The sequence below is a fragment of the Cyphellophora europaea genome, assembly GCF_000365145.1.
Source record: "Cyphellophora europaea CBS 101466 unplaced genomic scaffold supercont1.11, whole genome shotgun sequence".
In the NCBI taxonomy this organism is placed as follows: Eukaryota; Fungi; Ascomycota; class Eurotiomycetes; order Chaetothyriales; family Cyphellophoraceae; genus Cyphellophora; species Cyphellophora europaea.
The window spans coordinates 844952-862266 of NW_008481799.1; the positions used below are offsets into that span (position 1 = coordinate 844952).

General features: G+C 55.1%; 8 protein-coding genes across 8 annotated transcripts; 5 read left to right on the forward strand and 3 right to left on the reverse strand.

The window, feature by feature from the left end:
* Positions 1-279: 279 nt before the first annotated feature.
* HMPREF1541_09989 (uncharacterized protein) lies at positions 280-1458 on the forward strand (the record flags this gene model as incomplete). Its single annotated transcript, XM_008714660.1, has 3 exons — positions 280-487; positions 534-559; positions 610-1458. 3 exons carry the CDS (start codon positions 280-282, stop codon positions 1456-1458), a joined length of 1083 nt encoding a protein of 360 aa, XP_008712882.1.
* Positions 1459-1909: 451 nt separating this feature from the next.
* Positions 1910-3187, reverse strand: HMPREF1541_09990 (uncharacterized protein; the record flags this gene model as incomplete). The annotated part of the gene is made up of 1 exon (XM_008714661.1): positions 1910-3187. The coding sequence occupies one exon, from the start codon at positions 3185-3187 to the stop codon at positions 1910-1912; it is 1278 nt and encodes a 425-aa protein (XP_008712883.1).
* Positions 3188-5268: 2081 nt separating this feature from the next.
* On the forward strand, positions 5269-7364 carry HMPREF1541_09991 (uncharacterized protein; the record flags this gene model as incomplete). The annotated part of the gene is made up of 2 exons (XM_008714662.1): positions 5269-5985; positions 6033-7364. The coding sequence occupies 2 exons, from the start codon at positions 5269-5271 to the stop codon at positions 7362-7364; spliced, it is 2049 nt and encodes a 682-aa protein (XP_008712884.1).
* Positions 7365-7566: 202 nt separating this feature from the next.
* On the reverse strand, positions 7567-9747 carry HMPREF1541_09992 (uncharacterized protein; the record flags this gene model as incomplete). Its single annotated transcript, XM_008714663.1, has 1 exon — positions 7567-9747. The coding sequence occupies one exon, from the start codon at positions 9745-9747 to the stop codon at positions 7567-7569; it is 2181 nt and encodes a 726-aa protein (XP_008712885.1).
* Positions 9748-11173: 1426 nt separating this feature from the next.
* HMPREF1541_09993 (uncharacterized protein) lies at positions 11174-12457 on the forward strand (the record flags this gene model as incomplete). The annotated part of the gene is made up of 1 exon (XM_008714664.1): positions 11174-12457. One exon carries the CDS (start codon positions 11174-11176, stop codon positions 12455-12457), a length of 1284 nt encoding a protein of 427 aa, XP_008712886.1.
* Positions 12458-12470: 13 nt separating this feature from the next.
* On the reverse strand, positions 12471-12875 carry HMPREF1541_09994 (uncharacterized protein; the record flags this gene model as incomplete). Its single annotated transcript, XM_008714665.1, has 1 exon — positions 12471-12875. One exon carries the CDS (start codon positions 12873-12875, stop codon positions 12471-12473), a length of 405 nt encoding a protein of 134 aa, XP_008712887.1.
* A 468-nt stretch (positions 12876-13343) lies between these two features.
* On the forward strand, positions 13344-14999 carry HMPREF1541_09995 (uncharacterized protein; the record flags this gene model as incomplete). Its single annotated transcript, XM_008714666.1, has 4 exons — positions 13344-13700; positions 13752-14090; positions 14136-14538; positions 14599-14999. The coding sequence occupies 4 exons, from the start codon at positions 13344-13346 to the stop codon at positions 14997-14999; spliced, it is 1500 nt and encodes a 499-aa protein (XP_008712888.1).
* Positions 15000-15843: 844 nt separating this feature from the next.
* On the forward strand, positions 15844-17068 carry HMPREF1541_09996 (uncharacterized protein; the record flags this gene model as incomplete). Its single annotated transcript, XM_008714667.1, has 4 exons — positions 15844-16270; positions 16318-16737; positions 16788-16996; positions 17057-17068. The coding sequence occupies 4 exons, from the start codon at positions 15844-15846 to the stop codon at positions 17066-17068; spliced, it is 1068 nt and encodes a 355-aa protein (XP_008712889.1).
* Positions 17069-17315: the final 247 nt, after the last annotated feature.

Genomic DNA, 17315 nt, shown 5'->3' on the forward strand with positions numbered 1-17315 from the left:
ACCGTATTAATGTACCTTATCCACACAATGCCTTAGATTGACATTCACCATTCATGACTCCCTCTTTGTATTTACAACTTCTGACTTGACCTTCCGACTCGGACCATGCCATCAACGACCTTTGCCACCTTTCATCTCCAGAGTATCGAGAACAACAATCTCAACCGTTGCGGACCGTAGTGTTACCTCTTCAAATCATCCCAACTTACACGGACGAACGCAATTGCGACCTACTTTAACCACGACCTTCCTCGCCAACTCACCTCTCCGGCATTAGCCATGGAACCTCCCGCCTTGACCGATCCACCTGCTGAAGAGGTATTCGAATGCACTTATTCCCACTGCAACGAACGCTTCTCAACACTCAAGGAGATGAAAAGACACAAGGTTCATGCCGACATGCACTACTACTGCAAGAAATGCGACAAGGATTTCAGCTCAGACCTGAAGCACATCATGCACCGAGTAATCACCGACGACAAGCACAGTGGGTTCTACCTTTCTCTTCTCTCGGATTCAACTGACCTCAGTAGTTACATGCCCCGAGTGCGGCTCAGATGTTCGTATATGCATGGCCCCATCCTGAGAACAGGACTGACGGCTTTCTAGTTCAAATCCAAGGGTGGTCTCGCTCGTCACATGGAGCTGATGCATCCACATAAACAGGACATCCCCTGCCTTGCCTGTGGTAAACGCTTGAGCAAGCCTTCCTTGATTGTCAAGCATGTAGAAGCCGGCGAATGCAAGATCGCACCCGAAGAGTGGCGCCTCGAGCGAGCTCAACGAGCTGTCGCAAAAGAGGCATTCCTCCAGCAATACAATCAGGGCGCGGGCTCCTGCGTCTCCGGTGAGTCTGCGGCCAGCAACCCCAATGGCGGTGTCTCAATTCTCGATCAAGCTGCTCCTGAGGCTAGAAGAGCCGAGGCAGTCACTCCCGAAGATGTCAAACCAACCCTTCTGTCTTTGGACGAGATGGCAGAGAAGCTGCCCATGTCCGAGGCCCAAACGAGGGTAGGTGGTAGCCAGATCAGCCAGTTCAGCTCCCAGTCCTGGGATGACAAGCCTAAATCTTCAGACGTTGGATCCGCTAACAACTCTCACCAGCCTGCAACCTTCAAGCTTTTAGACTTCTATTGTCCGATCCGCGAAATCTACATCTGCACCGGCGCCAACTGCGGCCAGACATTCAAGGAGGAAGCGGAATTCCTTGCTCACCTATCTGGTCCCGCTCACGTTGGCGGCCGTGTCACATGCCAATTCTGCTTGAAGACTTTCGCCAACAACTATGCCCTCCTCAGCCACATGGAAAGTTCCAGTCGCAAATGCGCCATGCGCAACAGTGTCAACTATAACCAGGTGCTGCGCGACGTGACTGCGGGTCTCGTCGGTACGGGCGGTCACTTTTCAGATGGCCAAGTCAAGTACATCTTCCCAAAGGATGAGGGCTGGAAAGCTTAGATGGCTCGACGGCAGAACGTCAGACAGCTCGCACATTCTGAAGAGAGGTTTCACACATTGGGATCAGCTGTGGCGGGAGATGCAGATCGTGAAGAACGAGCAAGCCAGTAATGAGAACATGAGGCGAGCAGGCTCGCTGCACCAGAACGATGACGAATGATCCCCGGGCCGAGGCTGCTGCTATGAGCACGGTTTTTGCTTTGAGCGACGAGATACTGGCGGCGCATGGAGCATCTCGTCGGGCGAAGATGCGTGTGCCCGTGCCCTCGCTCGCAATGAATACATGGACATGGACATAATCCAGAAGCACTTCAGAGGCAGGTCCTTGAAGTGAAGTATGCACATATGGGCGATGCTCTCTATTGCGGAGCACAGACAGATACTCCAATGACCCAAACGCTGCATATGTGCCGCACTAATACACCAAGGCATTCTCTTGTATCGTGGTCTCTTACAACCGGCTCGGAAGCCCGTCCCTGCTCATCCTCACCAGATAGTCCCTCCCAATCTCGCTCACTTTGGTAACGCCCGCCAAACCCATGCACAATCTGAACTCATCGATCAGCAGCCGCAAGCAGAGCTTGACGCCCTCGTCGCCCTTATACGCGAGACCCCAAAGCACCGGCCTGCCGATCCAGACGAAATCGGCACCCAGTGCGAGCGCCTTGAAGATGTCGGTGCCGTGTCTGACGCCGCCGTCGACGTGCACGGGAACCTTGCCGCCCACGGCTTGCACGACCTCCGGCAGCGCGTCCAGCGTCGCCAGTGCGCCGTTCAACTGTCTGCCGCCGTGGTTGCTGACCACGATACCGTCGACGCCATGCTGGATCGACAACAGCGCGTCCTCGGCCGTCGCGACACCCTTGACCCAGACCTGCATCTCGTCCCCGCACTGCTCCTTCAGCCACGGAATGCTCTCCTCCCAGCTCAACTTTGGGTTCGCGGCGTGCGTGTGGAAGGTCACGGGCCCAGACGGACTCACCCACTTCTCCCCGTCATGATGGCCCGCTACGCTCTCGCTCTGCTTCTGGCGCTTCTTCCGGCCCTGGTTCTGGTTCTGCTTCGGCCGCGCCTCCCCATGCTCCTCATCCAAGGCATCTCCATCCTCCTCCTGCGCGCGAAAATTCGCAACCTTCAAGTGCGACGGCAGCTTGAACTGGTTCCGGATCTCGAGATTCCTCCGGCCCAGCATCGGCGTGTCGACGGTCAACAGCACGGCCTTGAAGCCCGCCTTCTTGGCCCGCGCGATCAGCTTGCGGCTGTGTTCGCGGTCCTCAAACAGATACAACTGCAGCACGTTCGCATTCGGCCGGCTGTTGTCCGCCACATCCTCGAGCGTGCAGGTGCTGAAGGAGCTCAAGCCCATGACGACGCCCATGTCGCGGCAGGCGCGTGCGGTCGCGACCTCGCCGTCCGTGTGCGCCAGGCGCTGCATGGCCGTGGGCGCCACGCCGAGAGGCAGGGTGTTCCGCTGCCCAAACACCGAGACGCTCGGGTCGATGTCCGAGATGTCGCGCAGCACGCGCGGGCGGATGCGGTATTTGGCGAAGGCGCTGGAGTTTTCGGACAGGGTGCTGTTGTCGTCGGCGCCTTCGTTGTAGTAGTCGCGCGTCTGCTTGTCCATGCGGTCGCGTGCCAGGAGCTCGAGTTCGCGGATCGTGAGGCATTGCAGGTCGTGTGTGGTGGGGCCCTTGCCCTTTTTGGATGGACTGTTGTTGGTAGGTGGCATGGCGAAGGGATTGATTGTGCTCGTTGTTGTGTTTTGGCTGGAGGTGGATGGAGAGCCGTTGGTCGTGTCCGGGCTGAAGAGGGAAAGATGAGGTGCTTCAGTGGAGCAGGCAGGCAGGCACTTCTTGCACGCGAAGGGACAGCAGTACAAGGATTCTAAATTGTTATTGACGACAGGGAAGGAAGGCACGCGAGGCGGAAATCGATGGTCCTCGGACTTCTATCAACCCGGACTTCTTTGCATCATCATTATTTTGATACTACTACGTCTGAAAAGCGAAAAAGCTAAAGCTAAAAGAGCTTGTCTAAGAGTTCAGATGGCCCGAGGCAAAGCAACCGAGAGCTGAGCGGTCGAAGGGGAAGATCATGGGGATCTGGATCTTTGACCATCTGCCGCTATCGCAGACTTGCCATCGGGATCTTGAGCTTTGTGAAGGAGGGGGGGGTGTTCTGGATTTTTTAAAATAAGGAATTCCAGTGCCCGCATGGCCGGTTTCGGGCGATTCAGGCGCCGTTTTTAGCCTCCATTGCATCTGGCCCTCGACAACTCCCTGACATGATCCGTAGCTGGCTTGCCCCTAAGCATATACTAACACACAATAAAATCCGGTTCATAGTTGGCGAATGTCCGCAAATGCCTAGCGGTTCCTACAAGTGCAACTATTTCCTCCGCTTTAGCTCAAAGGTGCGCGGGCAATTGACGAGCCCGGCTAAACCATACATTGTCGCTGTATATCAGGTTACGGGGAGACACTTCGGCAGGCAGTGTCCACTTCTGACATGAAATGGACGAGACTGAGGACGAGCACCAGAGGGGCTATTGCAGCTGGCAGGAGTTTGCACACGTGCTGCTTTCTGTCGCCGCAGCCTTGAAAAGCATATTCATGGATAATGTGCCTAGCCTCCCCCTCGTCCAGTTGCAGAAGGTGCTAACGGCGAGATCTTTGTTTCCGGTTCGGCCACACTCATCTTGCGCCATAGTTATATACTGACTATCTCAAGGACCTACCGTGACACCCGCTTACTATGTTGCCAATTTGCGTGACCACGATGCGGAGGAGAACGGCTGGTTTCGTACCAGAGACATGGTCTTCGTGGACAGTGATGGCTAGGCCTACCCACAGCGCCCGAAATGGCTACTCGGCCAGAGCTATTTATTTCTTCATTTATACACTGTCCCAGCTAGTATGACTCTACAGGAGTTCCATATAGTATTCTCCTCCTCCAATTTGACGTATATTGCAAGTTAGGAAATAGAGGGACCAGGGCCGCAGGCCAGGGAGTCATCCAGCTAACAGAACGATACACGGTCCCTCAAGTCGATGATGGGAAGGAGAAACGCAACGAAGGAGTATATTACAGACGGTATATGCCGGTCAGAGGGCGCTAAACCCGACCGGGGCGGGGCTTGCCCAGAGCCCCACTAAGCGCCCTCTGCACGGGGCCACCATTATCGAGATCCATGACGTCGGCAGATGAAATGCAGAGACTCGGCGGCAGGAGCCACGGGCCAGGCTGCCGGAAACTGTATGCGGCTTAGGCGCCGGTGTGGGAGCTGCCATGTGCAGAGCAATCAAGGTCGCGAGGCTCCGTGGCAGCCTCACGGCATGGACTCCGCCTCAGAAAGCTCGCCTTTGCGCTGACGAAGATCTGCGTTGCTCAGGCCACCTGTTCTCCCCTGCGCTTTCAATCACTAATATAGCCTTCGGCAACAGTCTAATTGCATACAAGCTACACTAAGAATATATCTTGGAGTCAAATGGTGCCCTTTGGTACAGATCAGATCGGGCCAGGCGCCGACTTCTATTCCTACACATCGTAGGCACATTCCGCTCTCCTGCTCACGGCTGCGTGCTTCGCGTTATGTCGATGACTCGGAAAGTCGTGAAACCAGAAGTCCATGCAGCACCCCAGTCTGGCTGGCTTCTAGCGCTGGGGCGAAAGCCAGGCCACCCAAGTTGCCCCTAATGAGCCCGCTAAGCGGGGGCTGAGCTACAATGATCTGTTATGAACCCTTTGGGCAGAATCAATTCAAAGCGAGGAAAGGCTGGCGTGTTGACACTTCTTGTTAACAACATCACTATGGCAGCTGGTATTAACGAACAATACCGATCGCTTATGGGGCGTGACACCCGCACTGACAATTCCTATAGCTCATCTATCAGATCCCCTGATCAGACTCGAGATGGGATCAGGTTCACAAATCAGATTCCTCACACCGCACAGAATGGACAGGCTCCGGAACCCGTATCGACGCCTCCTCGCGGCATGATGCGAGGCTTCAAGCGAGAGATTATCGGAGGCATGGTCCTCATGTTCCTACCTCTGCCACTGATGGCGGTATTGGTCGGTCTCATTTATGCCAATCGCGAAGCCTCCAGTACGTTGCCAGGCTCTGCAGATAGCATAACGATCGACGGCAGCGACAGACCTCTCGATAGCAACTATTATCTGGTCTCGTATTCGGCCACCCGCCTCGCATTCATCTCATCGCTCGCCGCGACCCTGGCGCTGGCGCTGGTCCCGGTAGCTATGCCCCTACTGTACGCCTACGTTGCCGCTTCGTCTTTACAGAACGCTTCTCTGCTGCGGCAACACGACAAGTTACCATCTCCATTCCAGTTCGAGCTTCTACTGCGCATGCTTGCGGGTGGAACCCTCGATATCTTCCTGTACTTGGACTACCTATTCCGTCGGAAGCGATCACGAATCGCGGCCGTGCCACTGCTCAATAAAGCGGCGATGATGCTCTCTTTCATGCTTCTATTGGCGCTTGGCGTGACAATTGCTGATGCCTTTGTTCGCTCTACCCATTCCTTCAACGACTCCAGCTAACCATGTCTTAGTTTCATATCAAAACAATCTCTGTACAGTATCACAGCTCTGTTCCATATCAGCAGAGCGATTTTCTGCCTGGACGGCGCCTACCCATCGAATGCTGGAATGACACTGATGAATTCGCGACCGGATATGCTTGCAACTACATTCCAGGAGGCTCCGGTGCCGCATCTTCATTCACCAACTCAACCGAGGGTTATCTGACACTAGGCAATCAGTCAACACACAATGCCGTGCGCCTTGCCGACGATGGGTCAACCGCCATTATTGTACCCCCAACCTCGCCCAACGGTGTCTCCTTTACCGCCAAGAGCTTCGCGTCCTCTACGACCTGCGAGACCGTCACGAAAAAATGCCATCCCCAATCCAACGCCACAGGCGACTGTACCGCTTGTCAAGCTTGGATCTTCAACTGCACCAAAGAAGATGCAGGCTTCGTTTGGTTGGGCGATTTTGGAGACACTGTGTCTGCTGCAGGTGCGAGTGGCAATGTCGCATACGCCATACAGTATTTCAACACGTCCGATCGCACTACCAACGGCTCCGACGTTGGCGGGCTACAGAACGCCACTGATGGCCGCTTCAGCTTCTCCCTCCTCTTCCAGCTACCTCGAGGTCTCACCCCAGATCTCACCAACAACAACATGGATCCGGACATGGACATGGCGTACGACCCCATAAACGACATAGTCGCCAACACCTACGGCATAGAGTACGGGATCTTGCTCTGTGAAACCCAACTCTCCGAGGCCAGCTACCTCGCCGCACTCGACGGAAGCATCCACGCCCCGGTCCTGACGCCCATGAACACATCAGCCACCAAGCCATTCATCCAGCCCCTAGCGCGAGAGGTCGGCGGCCGCGAGAACCTGCTCACGGGCATCAACCTCGCGGCCGCCAACGCCGTCGACCGCGAAGATCTCGCCGCGCAATTCGCCCGTCTCTACGACCGCACGCTCCTCGGCCTGGTCGCGGGCCTGCTCCCCGACCGCGAGCCCGTCGGCGCCGTCCAGCAGGAAACCAAGCAGGTCGCGCGCGTGCCCATCCCGGAGCTGATGGTGCTGCTCGTGCTCAACCTGCTCTATCCCGTCATTGGCGTCGCGCTGGGCGTGTGGGCCCTGCTCCTGTGTCGGAAGCAGGGGGTCAGAGACGTGCAGGCGCGCTTGGGCATGGCGGCCATGGTGTCGGCTGCTTTTGAGGATCCGGCCTTCAATGAGTCGGCTGCCAGGGTTAAGGAGTTGTATGCTGAAATGAGGGGGTTGCCGACTGCGAGGGTCGCGGTTGGGGAGGGTGGAGGGGGCAGTAAGGTACTTGTGGGCGTTTTGGAGGGCGAGAAGTGAGAAGCCCATGTGGTTCGAACGGCCGCGCGAAATAGAGAGGACCGGTGGGTACTTGCCCTGATGGGAGTCTCGGGGAAACCGTGGCAAAAGAACCAGTGGCATTAAGTACGACAAGCTAGTGACATTGAAGCGCGATAACACGAACAGAAGACAGATGTACTTGTCCACGACCACTAAACATCGCAAGCAGCTCACTCATCACTCACGGCCTTCCATAGACGGATGATTTCTCCCTCCAGCCACTCCACCCACGGCCAGCAGTCCCATTCCCAGCCCGGTCTGCCAAGCTCCCCTTCCCACCCGTGCTGCCTGGCACGCACCCACCGCCACCCCAAACTGCATCCTTCGCAGCCTGCCACACCGTCGACGGCTGCAGGTAGTTCTCCAGTGTGTAGAACAGCCGGCAGTCCGCAGCCTGGTACTGGAACTGCAGCGGCAGATCATCGTCACCCTCCTGATACGCATTACGCAAATTCACACCGAGGGAAGTGACGACAACGGGAAAGGCAGCGAGGGGCAGCGGCGCCGTGTCGTTGGCGAGCTGCAGCTCCTCGGCGCTCAGAATGCTGGGGTCCACCTGCAGCTGCTGCGCCGTTACGGCGAAGAAGGAGCTGACGCCGTCGGCTTGCATGGCTTGGCCGCCGCGGACACCGCCCATGATCTGCATGGGCGCGTTGAGTGGACGGCCGCCGAAGGCTAGGGTGGGGACTTGGCCGACATTGCTCATCAGGTTTACAAAGGTAGTGCAGGTTGAGGAGCAGTAGCCATCGGTGATAATGAGGATGTCTTCTGGTGCGTATGGGGCGGTCTTGTTGGTGATGGGGAAGGGCCCGTAGCCGTAGATTGGGGATTCTTCACTGGAGTATGCACTGTTATTGAAGTTGGCGTGGAGGGCGCTAACGGGTACACCGTGCTCGGTGATAGTGGTGAGATAGGAGGCGAGTGTCGGAAAGCCCGAGTGCTGGTCTGGTGTGACGGCATATTGGTAGACAAAGTCAACTTCTTTGGCAGCTTCGGTTTCGTTGAGGGTTCCTAAGACTTTGGAGACGAGTTCGGAGGCAGGGTGGCGGCGGAATCGAGTGGCCGAGTACGCGATTTCAGCGGGGAAGAAAATGCTGAAGAGGGTAAACGCTCGGGTGATGTCCCCTCCACCGTTGCCGGTGAGGTCAATGATGAGCCTGCTGTGGCCTGAGTTGCGTGCGGTATAGATAAAGCCAGCGGCGATCTCGGCTACATTTAACGAGTCATTCGCAGGCGCATTATCGGTCTCAAAGGTGGGAATGAACATCACTGCCGTGTCGTTGTCCAAGTAGAAGCCGTTGACCTGGTTGTACCCGTCTCGCACGATGCTTTCGGGATAGCCAAGAGGCCCAGATGTGAATGAGGGAAGGGTCGAGGGCTCCGCCGAAGGCTCTGCGGAGGGTTCTGGCTCTGTCTCTGGCGACACCTCGGTCGTGACCTCAGGCTCCACAGGTGATGTGGTGGAGGAAGGTTCCTCAGAGGTTGGGCTAGGGATGCAAGTGCTTTGGAACAGCGATTGGCCATCTTTGATGCCTTCAGAACTGGCAAAGCTTACAGAAACGATCGTTGGAATCTGCAGTGTCGATCCGTCTTCAAAGTCGATGACAGTGACGTTTGAGCCCGGCCAGAGGCCTGAATTGAAGGAGAATGATCCCAGAGATGGTGTTGTGCTCCCACTACCGCCAGCTGCATACGACAAGAACAGGGAATTGTAGCGGACGTCCAGATCTTGAAAGCCTTGGTATTCTGCAATTTGGGTGATATAGTTTGTGGCGTTTTGGCCGTTGATTGAAGTGATCGGTGTAGCTTCGTCAGTGCCTCCAACGAGCATTCCGTTGAGTAGCACATAGAGCTGCGGCAAATCGATACCGGTAGTTGACACTGATACGAGCCCGTACTCTCCCAAAGAGAAGGAGAAAAGGCCCGTCGTGCATAAGCGGACCGAGAAGTGGCCATCGTTGGCGGAGCTAATGAGCAATGCGACCTCAGTCTCGAACTCGTAGTGGCTAGAGTAGTGTCCAGTTTCGACCTTGGCATCGATTTCATCCAACCCTCTTAGTATGTCGACCGCTTTCGACTCGTAAGTATCTGGCGGATTGGCCAAGATCTCAAGGGTTGACTGGAAGGCAACATGCTTGCGGAACTCTGCCATGAACTTTGTGGCGAGATCGGAGTAGAAAGGGATCGACGAAAGGCAGTCCTGCGCTATCTGACTGTCGAGAAGTTGTGCTGAGTCTCCTGGCTGCGCAGAGGCATTGTACAAGCTGACCAGGTCTGCACAAGGCTCAGCACTGGTGGCTTGTCTGGGCAGGGCTGCTCCTAAGGCAACAGCCGATAGACTCAATAGGGTAAGGAGATGCATGTTGACAGAAGATTGCCCGTGGAGTGTGATGCATGACGAACAACCGAGAATAAAGGCGCCTTTATATGATCCAGTCCTACAGAATCCTATTGCTCATCCAGCGTAGTGCAATCCTGAGGCTGAGATATCAGTATATTGCCTAATAGGGCTGCATGACCTACCAGGCGTCCTGAATTCGAACATGGCAGCACGGCTTCCTCCCGAAGACGTATGCACTATGTATGAGCAGCCAATCTGGTATGCAATGGCCAGGCCGAGCAGGAAGATGCGGAGTATTCTCGTGTCCATGAGCAGGCGTTCCCACCTACAGTCATCCTGGAACTTCAGTTTCGAGAGGCCGACTTGGCCGGGTTACCAGTCATTGGCCACCTGATCGTGATGCACGGGCATAGGTTGGGGCCAAGGAGCGGGCTGGTGTTCATCAGCGGACACGCATGTGGTAGTACGAATGGTCCTGTTCATACTCGACGCCCGGTGACAGTGGGAGGATGTCAGCCTGAGTTCACCACGGCCCCAGCTCCAGCCATGTCGTGAGGCAGTGCATGTGTATAAGCGGAATTTCGGCCCCCAAGAAGCTAATTCGTGGGACCGACGTATGCGGAGCAAGAGATGAGCCATGGGCGTGGTTTAGGGATCCGGGATCCGGTTGAGACAGCCTAAGACTTGTGTCTAGACAGTTGCCTACACATTATGAGGGACCGATGCACGAACTCATGGCCACGCTGCGTAGAGGGTTGGACATTGAGCGGTGATATGTCCCATGCGTCTTCGGCAACAGGCACGTGTCATCGATGTAGTGGCCCTTCGACGCAGCGGTGCCTTATGCACAAGTGAGACATGAGGATTGGGCAGCGAGAAGACTCCGAGATTCGATAGTAGCCCGATCGGTCGGGAATCCTGAAGGATGCATGTCGCCTTAAGCGTGAGCAGGCTGACAAAAAACTTAGCTGATCCGTCTCGTAACGAGCTCGTCAATCGACCAATGACCACCTCACGGGGCTCGATGAATAATGCACCACCTTGGAAAGGGCCGGTGCATTCTGGGTTTGACAGAGGAAGGCAAAGGCAGCGCGAAAGGCCGCTGCTGGACCACAAATGAATACCGCATGCTGGCTTGTTGCTCTTCACTCGCCGTAAAAATTGCTGTGCATCAGGCTGCAACAGTCAAAACCAGGTGCAAAGGTCACAGCGAAACTGAAAAGAGACCTCTCCCGAGGATCGTAGAGGGTCCTGAAGATTGTTGCAAGAGGGGCGAGAGCAGAGAAGGCGGGCACTGGCAGATGTTAGGCGGACCGAGCCTACCAGAATAGGAAATACATCAAACTATCCCTAATCTTCGCGGCGCAGACTGGCGTCGACGGTCGGAAAAGGGCCATCGAGCAGTACGACAGGATCCCGGCGTGCATCTATCGCACCCAGCGCGACAATGCCGGACTCTTTGTTCTCGAAAGGGTTACGGCTCCTGACCGACCCCGAAGCGACGCGTTATGTCGTGCCTCTGCTCGTCCTCGCCGAAGCAGCCCTCTGCGGTCTCATAATCCTCAAAGTACCGTATACCGAGATCGACTGGTCGACGTACATGATCCACATCCAAAAGTACTGGTCTGGCGAACGAGTCTACCCCAAAATCACGGGTCCGACCGGTCCATGTGTATACCCAGCAACATATCTGTACATTTACAGCGCGCTGCATGCCGTGACGGATGGGGGAAAAGATATCGTCACAGGGCAGATCATATTTGCGATTCTGTACTTGACGACGCTGGCACTTGTGATGCAATGTTACAGAAATGTCAACGCCCCACCTTGGCTGCTTATACCACTTGTGCTGAGCAAGAGACTGCATTCCATCTTCATGCTGCGATTATTCAATGACTGCTGGGCAACCTTGTTCCTCTGGACAAGCATCTACCTGTTGCAACGGAGGAAGTGGGAGGCTGGCGCACTGATCTGGGGGGTGGGACTGGGTGTCAAGATGGTACTCTTGCTGGCAGCACCGGCGTTGGCTTTTATCCTCATTCAAGGTGCCGGTTTCTTCGTCGCGCTGTTCGGTGGGGCGTCTGTGATCATGTTGCAGATCATAACCGCCATACCCTTTCTCGACCCCAAAGAAGGCGATGCTGCTGCGTACTTTCATCAGGCGTTTGACTTTGGGCGGCAGTTCTTATACAAATGGACCGTCAACTGGAGATTCGTGGCAGAAGAAACTTTCCTGAGCAAGGGTTTTGCTGTCGGCTTACTTGTGTTGCATATTTCGGTCCTCCTGGTCTTCATACAGACGCGATGGCAGACGCCCTCGGGCTCTCCCGGGCTCCAGACCTTCTTGCGCAGGTTCGTCATTCAAGAGAAAGGCGCAGTCAACGAGGACGTGGCTGCCAAGGTGACGCCTACGTTCGTCATGGATGCCATGCTGGGTAGTATGGCGGTGGGACTGCTCTGTGCAAGAAGTTTGCACTACCAGTTTTACGCATATCTTGGCTGGGCAACTCCGTATCTTCTTTGGCGATCGGGCGGCGGTCCAGCATGGGTTTTGCTCAATTGGGCGGCGCAAGAATATTCGTGGCTCGTGTTTCCAAGCACAGAATTCAGTTCTATGCTTGTGGTCTTTGAGTTGGCCATCCAAGTCTTGTCTGGACTCATTGCGCCACCGGTCGATCACATGCGTCCTCCAACCCATGTGCAGCGCCAGGTCAGGTTCCAAGCAAGGTGAGATTCATGCAGTCTCACTCGTCTTCATCTGTCGGGGGCATCTTGCCGACGGTGGATTCGTCGTCGTCGCTCTCGGTAGCTGCAGGCCTCTTGGAGAACTCCTTTGGCCAATATGGTGCCTTCCGCCATGCCTTCTCATCCCGGACCACGTTCACGATCTCGCCATCGATCTTGTTGTCGCGGTCGGCTAAACTGCCTATATCAACGAGAACATAACTACCTCGTTTCAGCCATATGGTGGACCGGAATCTAGCATCGAGCTCGACGAGTAGCGTCTTAGAGGCCGGCGTCTCGACTTCGTACAGGTTCTTGCCTTTGGCACTGGCAAGGCGAGCGAGCGTCTGGTTCGAGCTGATGCTGTCTGGTGGGGTGAGAGTCTCCTGGACTGTTGCCTGAAGCTTACGTCGTGGCGGAGCCATGGTTTGAAAGTAGAGAGCAGACCGACGTTCTATGTCATCGGAGCGTATATCGAGATCCCCGCAGCGTCACCAACTTTTTTAGGTCCGGAGGAAATTCCCAAAAGTACGTGGACGGAGAAATTTCGAAGATCCACGCCTCTTAGCCTGCCGCGAATGGAAGCCCAGCCGCCGCCGACACAAAATGCTCTGCATGAAAATGTAGCGGGAATATTTCCTTTCGCTTTGATGCTGATGCAGCAACTCTCGCAGATGGCACACCGATGCAACCAAGCATCACAGAATGGACCTAGTTCCGCTCCAATCACGCTCAGGACTCTTATCGTCTTCCGCTGTTGAAATAGTCTCTTGAGGTGCCGGACCGCAATCACGAATCTGCTACCAGGAATGATATAGTGATGCTCTCTCGCTCCCTCCTTCTTCGCCACCTACAGAGATCGACTTTGCAATAATCGGTGTTACTCTTTCAGTATGGCAGCCCTATCTGCGCCTGTGGGTGCGTTCATACAGCATGAACCTTCCAGAGAGCCTTCCATTGAGAGCCCGAGCAAGGTGCATCTTCACCAGAAGATCACTGGTCCGTCCAATCTCGAGCTTGACACTTTGCAATGGGGTGAACGCATATCTGGACCGGCGGATTCTACGAAGGTCGCGTCTTCCTCAGGTGCTGTCACGCCGGGCGAGCTGGAACGTAGTCAGCCCTCGACGCCGACTAGAGACGAAGCTATTGATGCAGTGGCAGCTACATCGCTGAACACTCCCCAAATCCGATGGCGTCTCGGGGCAACAGGCGTTGTGTTTCTGTGCGTCGGTATGGTGGACGCTGCTGTAAGTATCGCCCCAGCTGGACCTCCAAGACCTCTCATTGACACAGACCAGACCGGGGCTGTTCTTCCGTCTATCGAAGCCCAGTACAATGTGAGCTACGCAGTCGTATCCTTGCTTTTTATCACATACGCCTTCGGCTTCATTGCGGCTGCGCCCGTCATCTCGACCATTGATTCGAAATTCGGGCGCTCTCGCACGCTGATGATAGCCTGTACATTCCTCTGTGTGGGTTATATTGCTCTGATCTGCAGACCGCCCTTCGCAGTGGTGGTGCTCGCATTCTGGTTCATAGGTGTTGGAGTCGCGATCTTTCTTGCAGTGTCCAATTCCTACATGGTGAACTTGGCCCACGGCACAGTGCTTTTGGGTTTCATGCACGGCTTATATGGAGTGGGTCAGACCGGATGGTACGCGAATGAAGCTGACAATTACTAGGTTGGAGGCACCGTCTCGCCGCTGATAGCCACAGCTATGATATCTCAAGGCATACCCTGGTCGATGTTCTACACCATCCCACTCGCCTTGTCCGTGGTTTCAGTAGGAACCATGGGGTGGGCGTTCCGTAGTTTTGAAGAAGATGCTTCCGTTCAGCTCCTTACCGCACTCGAAAGAACCGCGTCCCGCCGGGCGGCCGCGCAGGGAGAACCAACCAAACGGCAGTTGCTCTGGCAGTCTCTCAAGAACCGGACTACTTTGCTGGGAGCCCTATTCATCTTCTTCTACCAGGGAGGAGAAGTGGCGATTTCTGGCTGGGTCATCTCGTATCTCATCCACTACAGAGACGGTGACCCGTCGCAAGTGGGCAATGTCACATCAGGCTTCTGGGGCGGCATCACATGTAAGTAAACCATCCTGTCGTGATCGCGCGTCTTGGCCGAGTCAACTAACATGTTATCAGTGGGTCGCTTTCTTCTCACCGGTATCTGTCACAGGATTGGCGAAAAGAGAGCTGTGGTTGGACTCATCGCTAGCGCTGCCGTATTCCAGTCCCTCGTTTGGGCTGTCCCAAACATCATCACAAACGCCGTCGCTGAGAGCATAGTGGGCTTGTTTCTGGGACCGGTCTATCCCTGTTCGATGGCGGTCTTTGCCATGCTCTGGCCACGGAATATCCAAATCGGTTCACTGGGCTTGGTCTCATCAATGGGCTCCGCCGGGGGAGCCTTCGTGCCGTTTGTGACAGGGTTGATGGCACAGGCCATCTCGACAGTTGTTTTGCATCCAATTGTGCTCTTCTCGTTCGCAATGATGATCGGGGCATGGTTTGGTCTGCCTAAAATCCAGAAGAGGACGGAGTGATGTGTCGGAATCGGATGAAGGATGACTGAGCTGGATTCATAGACACTTGCAGGGATCTACGCGGCATCAGCACCCTGGACCAAAGCATATTGCCAAGAATGGATGGTGTTGCTCTCACCTCGGCATCGTCGTAGCACCCTTCACATGTCAACGCTCGCCACCATCTAACAATTGATGTGACCGCTGGAACACGTCGCCAACCATCTGTAATCACAAGATTCGATGTCAACCATACCCATTGACCGTGCATTTTCCGACGCAAGATTTCTACCACCTCCGGCTACCTACAGAAGACATGTGTGGTCTATTCAGCCAGCCTAAAGGCGACAGCGACGAGGATGGCACACAGCGTGGAGGGTTCAGGCGAAAAGCCTGGGCTTGGGCTAAGCAGAACGTTCTCGACTCACATCAGGGTGATGGCAAGGAGGAGAAATTTACCTCACAGCCATCTACTGGCCCATCCGGCCTTTTCCTTGCTCAGACACAGTCTCAGGGCCTCGCTGTCGGTCCAGAAGGATGGAGGGACCATGATCTGTGCTTCCAGGTGAGTCGCAGTCACTTTTGCAAGCATTCTTGACTTGCGCTACCGCGCACGAGGTGGCCAAAGTTGTGGTTGGGTCGAAGTCGATTGAATCAAGCAGCGTTGTCGTCTCCATGGCCAGCCTCGCATCTCACCATGGCCAGCTGTGGCGAGTTGTGGTGTTAAATAGTGGCATGGCAACGCTGCATGTCGCACTGTCCGTTTGCACATAAACCAAAACATCTTCCTACCTTGCTCAATATTCTACTCATCGACAACTTCACATTCTCAGCCCAAGTCATTCCTTCGGAATCGCCCGCAGCGATGTATCCCATACTACTTCTAGGACTTATTTGGCTAACGGGCAATGCGCAGGCGCACCCCACCTCGTACTCGCCTAGGTCCTCCTCGAACGTCGTCTCTATCGCAAAGACCAACTTCCTTGGCACCGTGCGAAGTGCAACTACGCATGTCACCCGTGATCTCGGCTTCCAAGGGCAGATCGGTCAATATGTCCTTCTCACCTACGGCGATACCATGTATAGCGATGGGAACTATAGCGACCACTGGCGCGGCATGACCAGTGACTCGGTCGCTCTTGCCACCAAAAACCCACTCGTTGTCATCGATCCAAACCTGGACGACGATGGCTATCCCAAACAGTTCTGTCCGGTTGTCAAACACTTTGGCGAGGACCCGGCTGAGTGCGCACTTGGTATCACGAATGTGGTCGAGACCGAGCCTGGTCAAGGTAGGACACACCCCCTGACATCTGACACGCACTGACAAGCGCCACAGGCATCTTGTACTTCCTCCTCAACCACCGCCCTGGCGGGATTAACAACCTCAAAGGGGCAGGTGTTGCGACCGTAGCCCTATCCGACACTTATCCTCCAGTTCCGTCCGTCAAACGCCTGGGACAGTACTGGTGGGACGGCGAGACGGAGCCTTGGTACGGCGATGTCGGCGCCATTCGTACCAACGGGTACATATATTCCTATGGGCATGCTAAGGACAACCCATGGGTATACCTGGCACGCGTACGTTGGCAAGAGGTCACATCGCTTGATGCGTATGAATACTGGAACGGCGATAACTTCCAGAAAGAGCGGCTGAAGACCAAGGACATCGGCGAGAAAGAAAGTGTTTTCTGGCAGATCAACCAGGGCCAGGTCATCTGGTCGGAGCACTTCAACGAATATCTTTTTGTCTACTGTGGTCAGTCTACCAACGCATCACGGCAAGAAGCCATACTGACTCTTTCTCAGACAACTTTTGGAACAGCAAAGTGCAAGCTAGGCGCGCACCGGCTCCCGAAGGCCCTTGGTCGGAAGCTTTTGAGCTTTATCAAGCCCACCCGATCACAGAGGGCAGCACCTGCTACGCAGCCGTGCCTCACCCGTACTACGACCCGAGCGGGAAGACACTGGTCGTTACCTTCACGAATCACCCGAATACTATTCAAGCCGTTCGTGTGGTGAGTTGGCCCTTGTTCCGCCATTGACGAGTCCCTCACGATATACTGACCCTTGTCCAGACATTTGCTTAGTTTTCAGCACAATCAATGTACACAGAAGTGCGAACGAGAGGGCATGAGATCAGAAAGCGGTGCAATAAGGCTCACCACTCAAAGCTGTGAAGAACCTCCGAGCCTGGAAGGATCATCAACCGTACTCTTCTCCAAAGCGAAGACATGTGCATCGCATTCCTTCTCCCGACTTTTTCGCCAGTATCATCGCACTTAAGGAAGATGATCCTCCGGCAACAGCAATGGTGTGCTGGTCACAACTGAGACT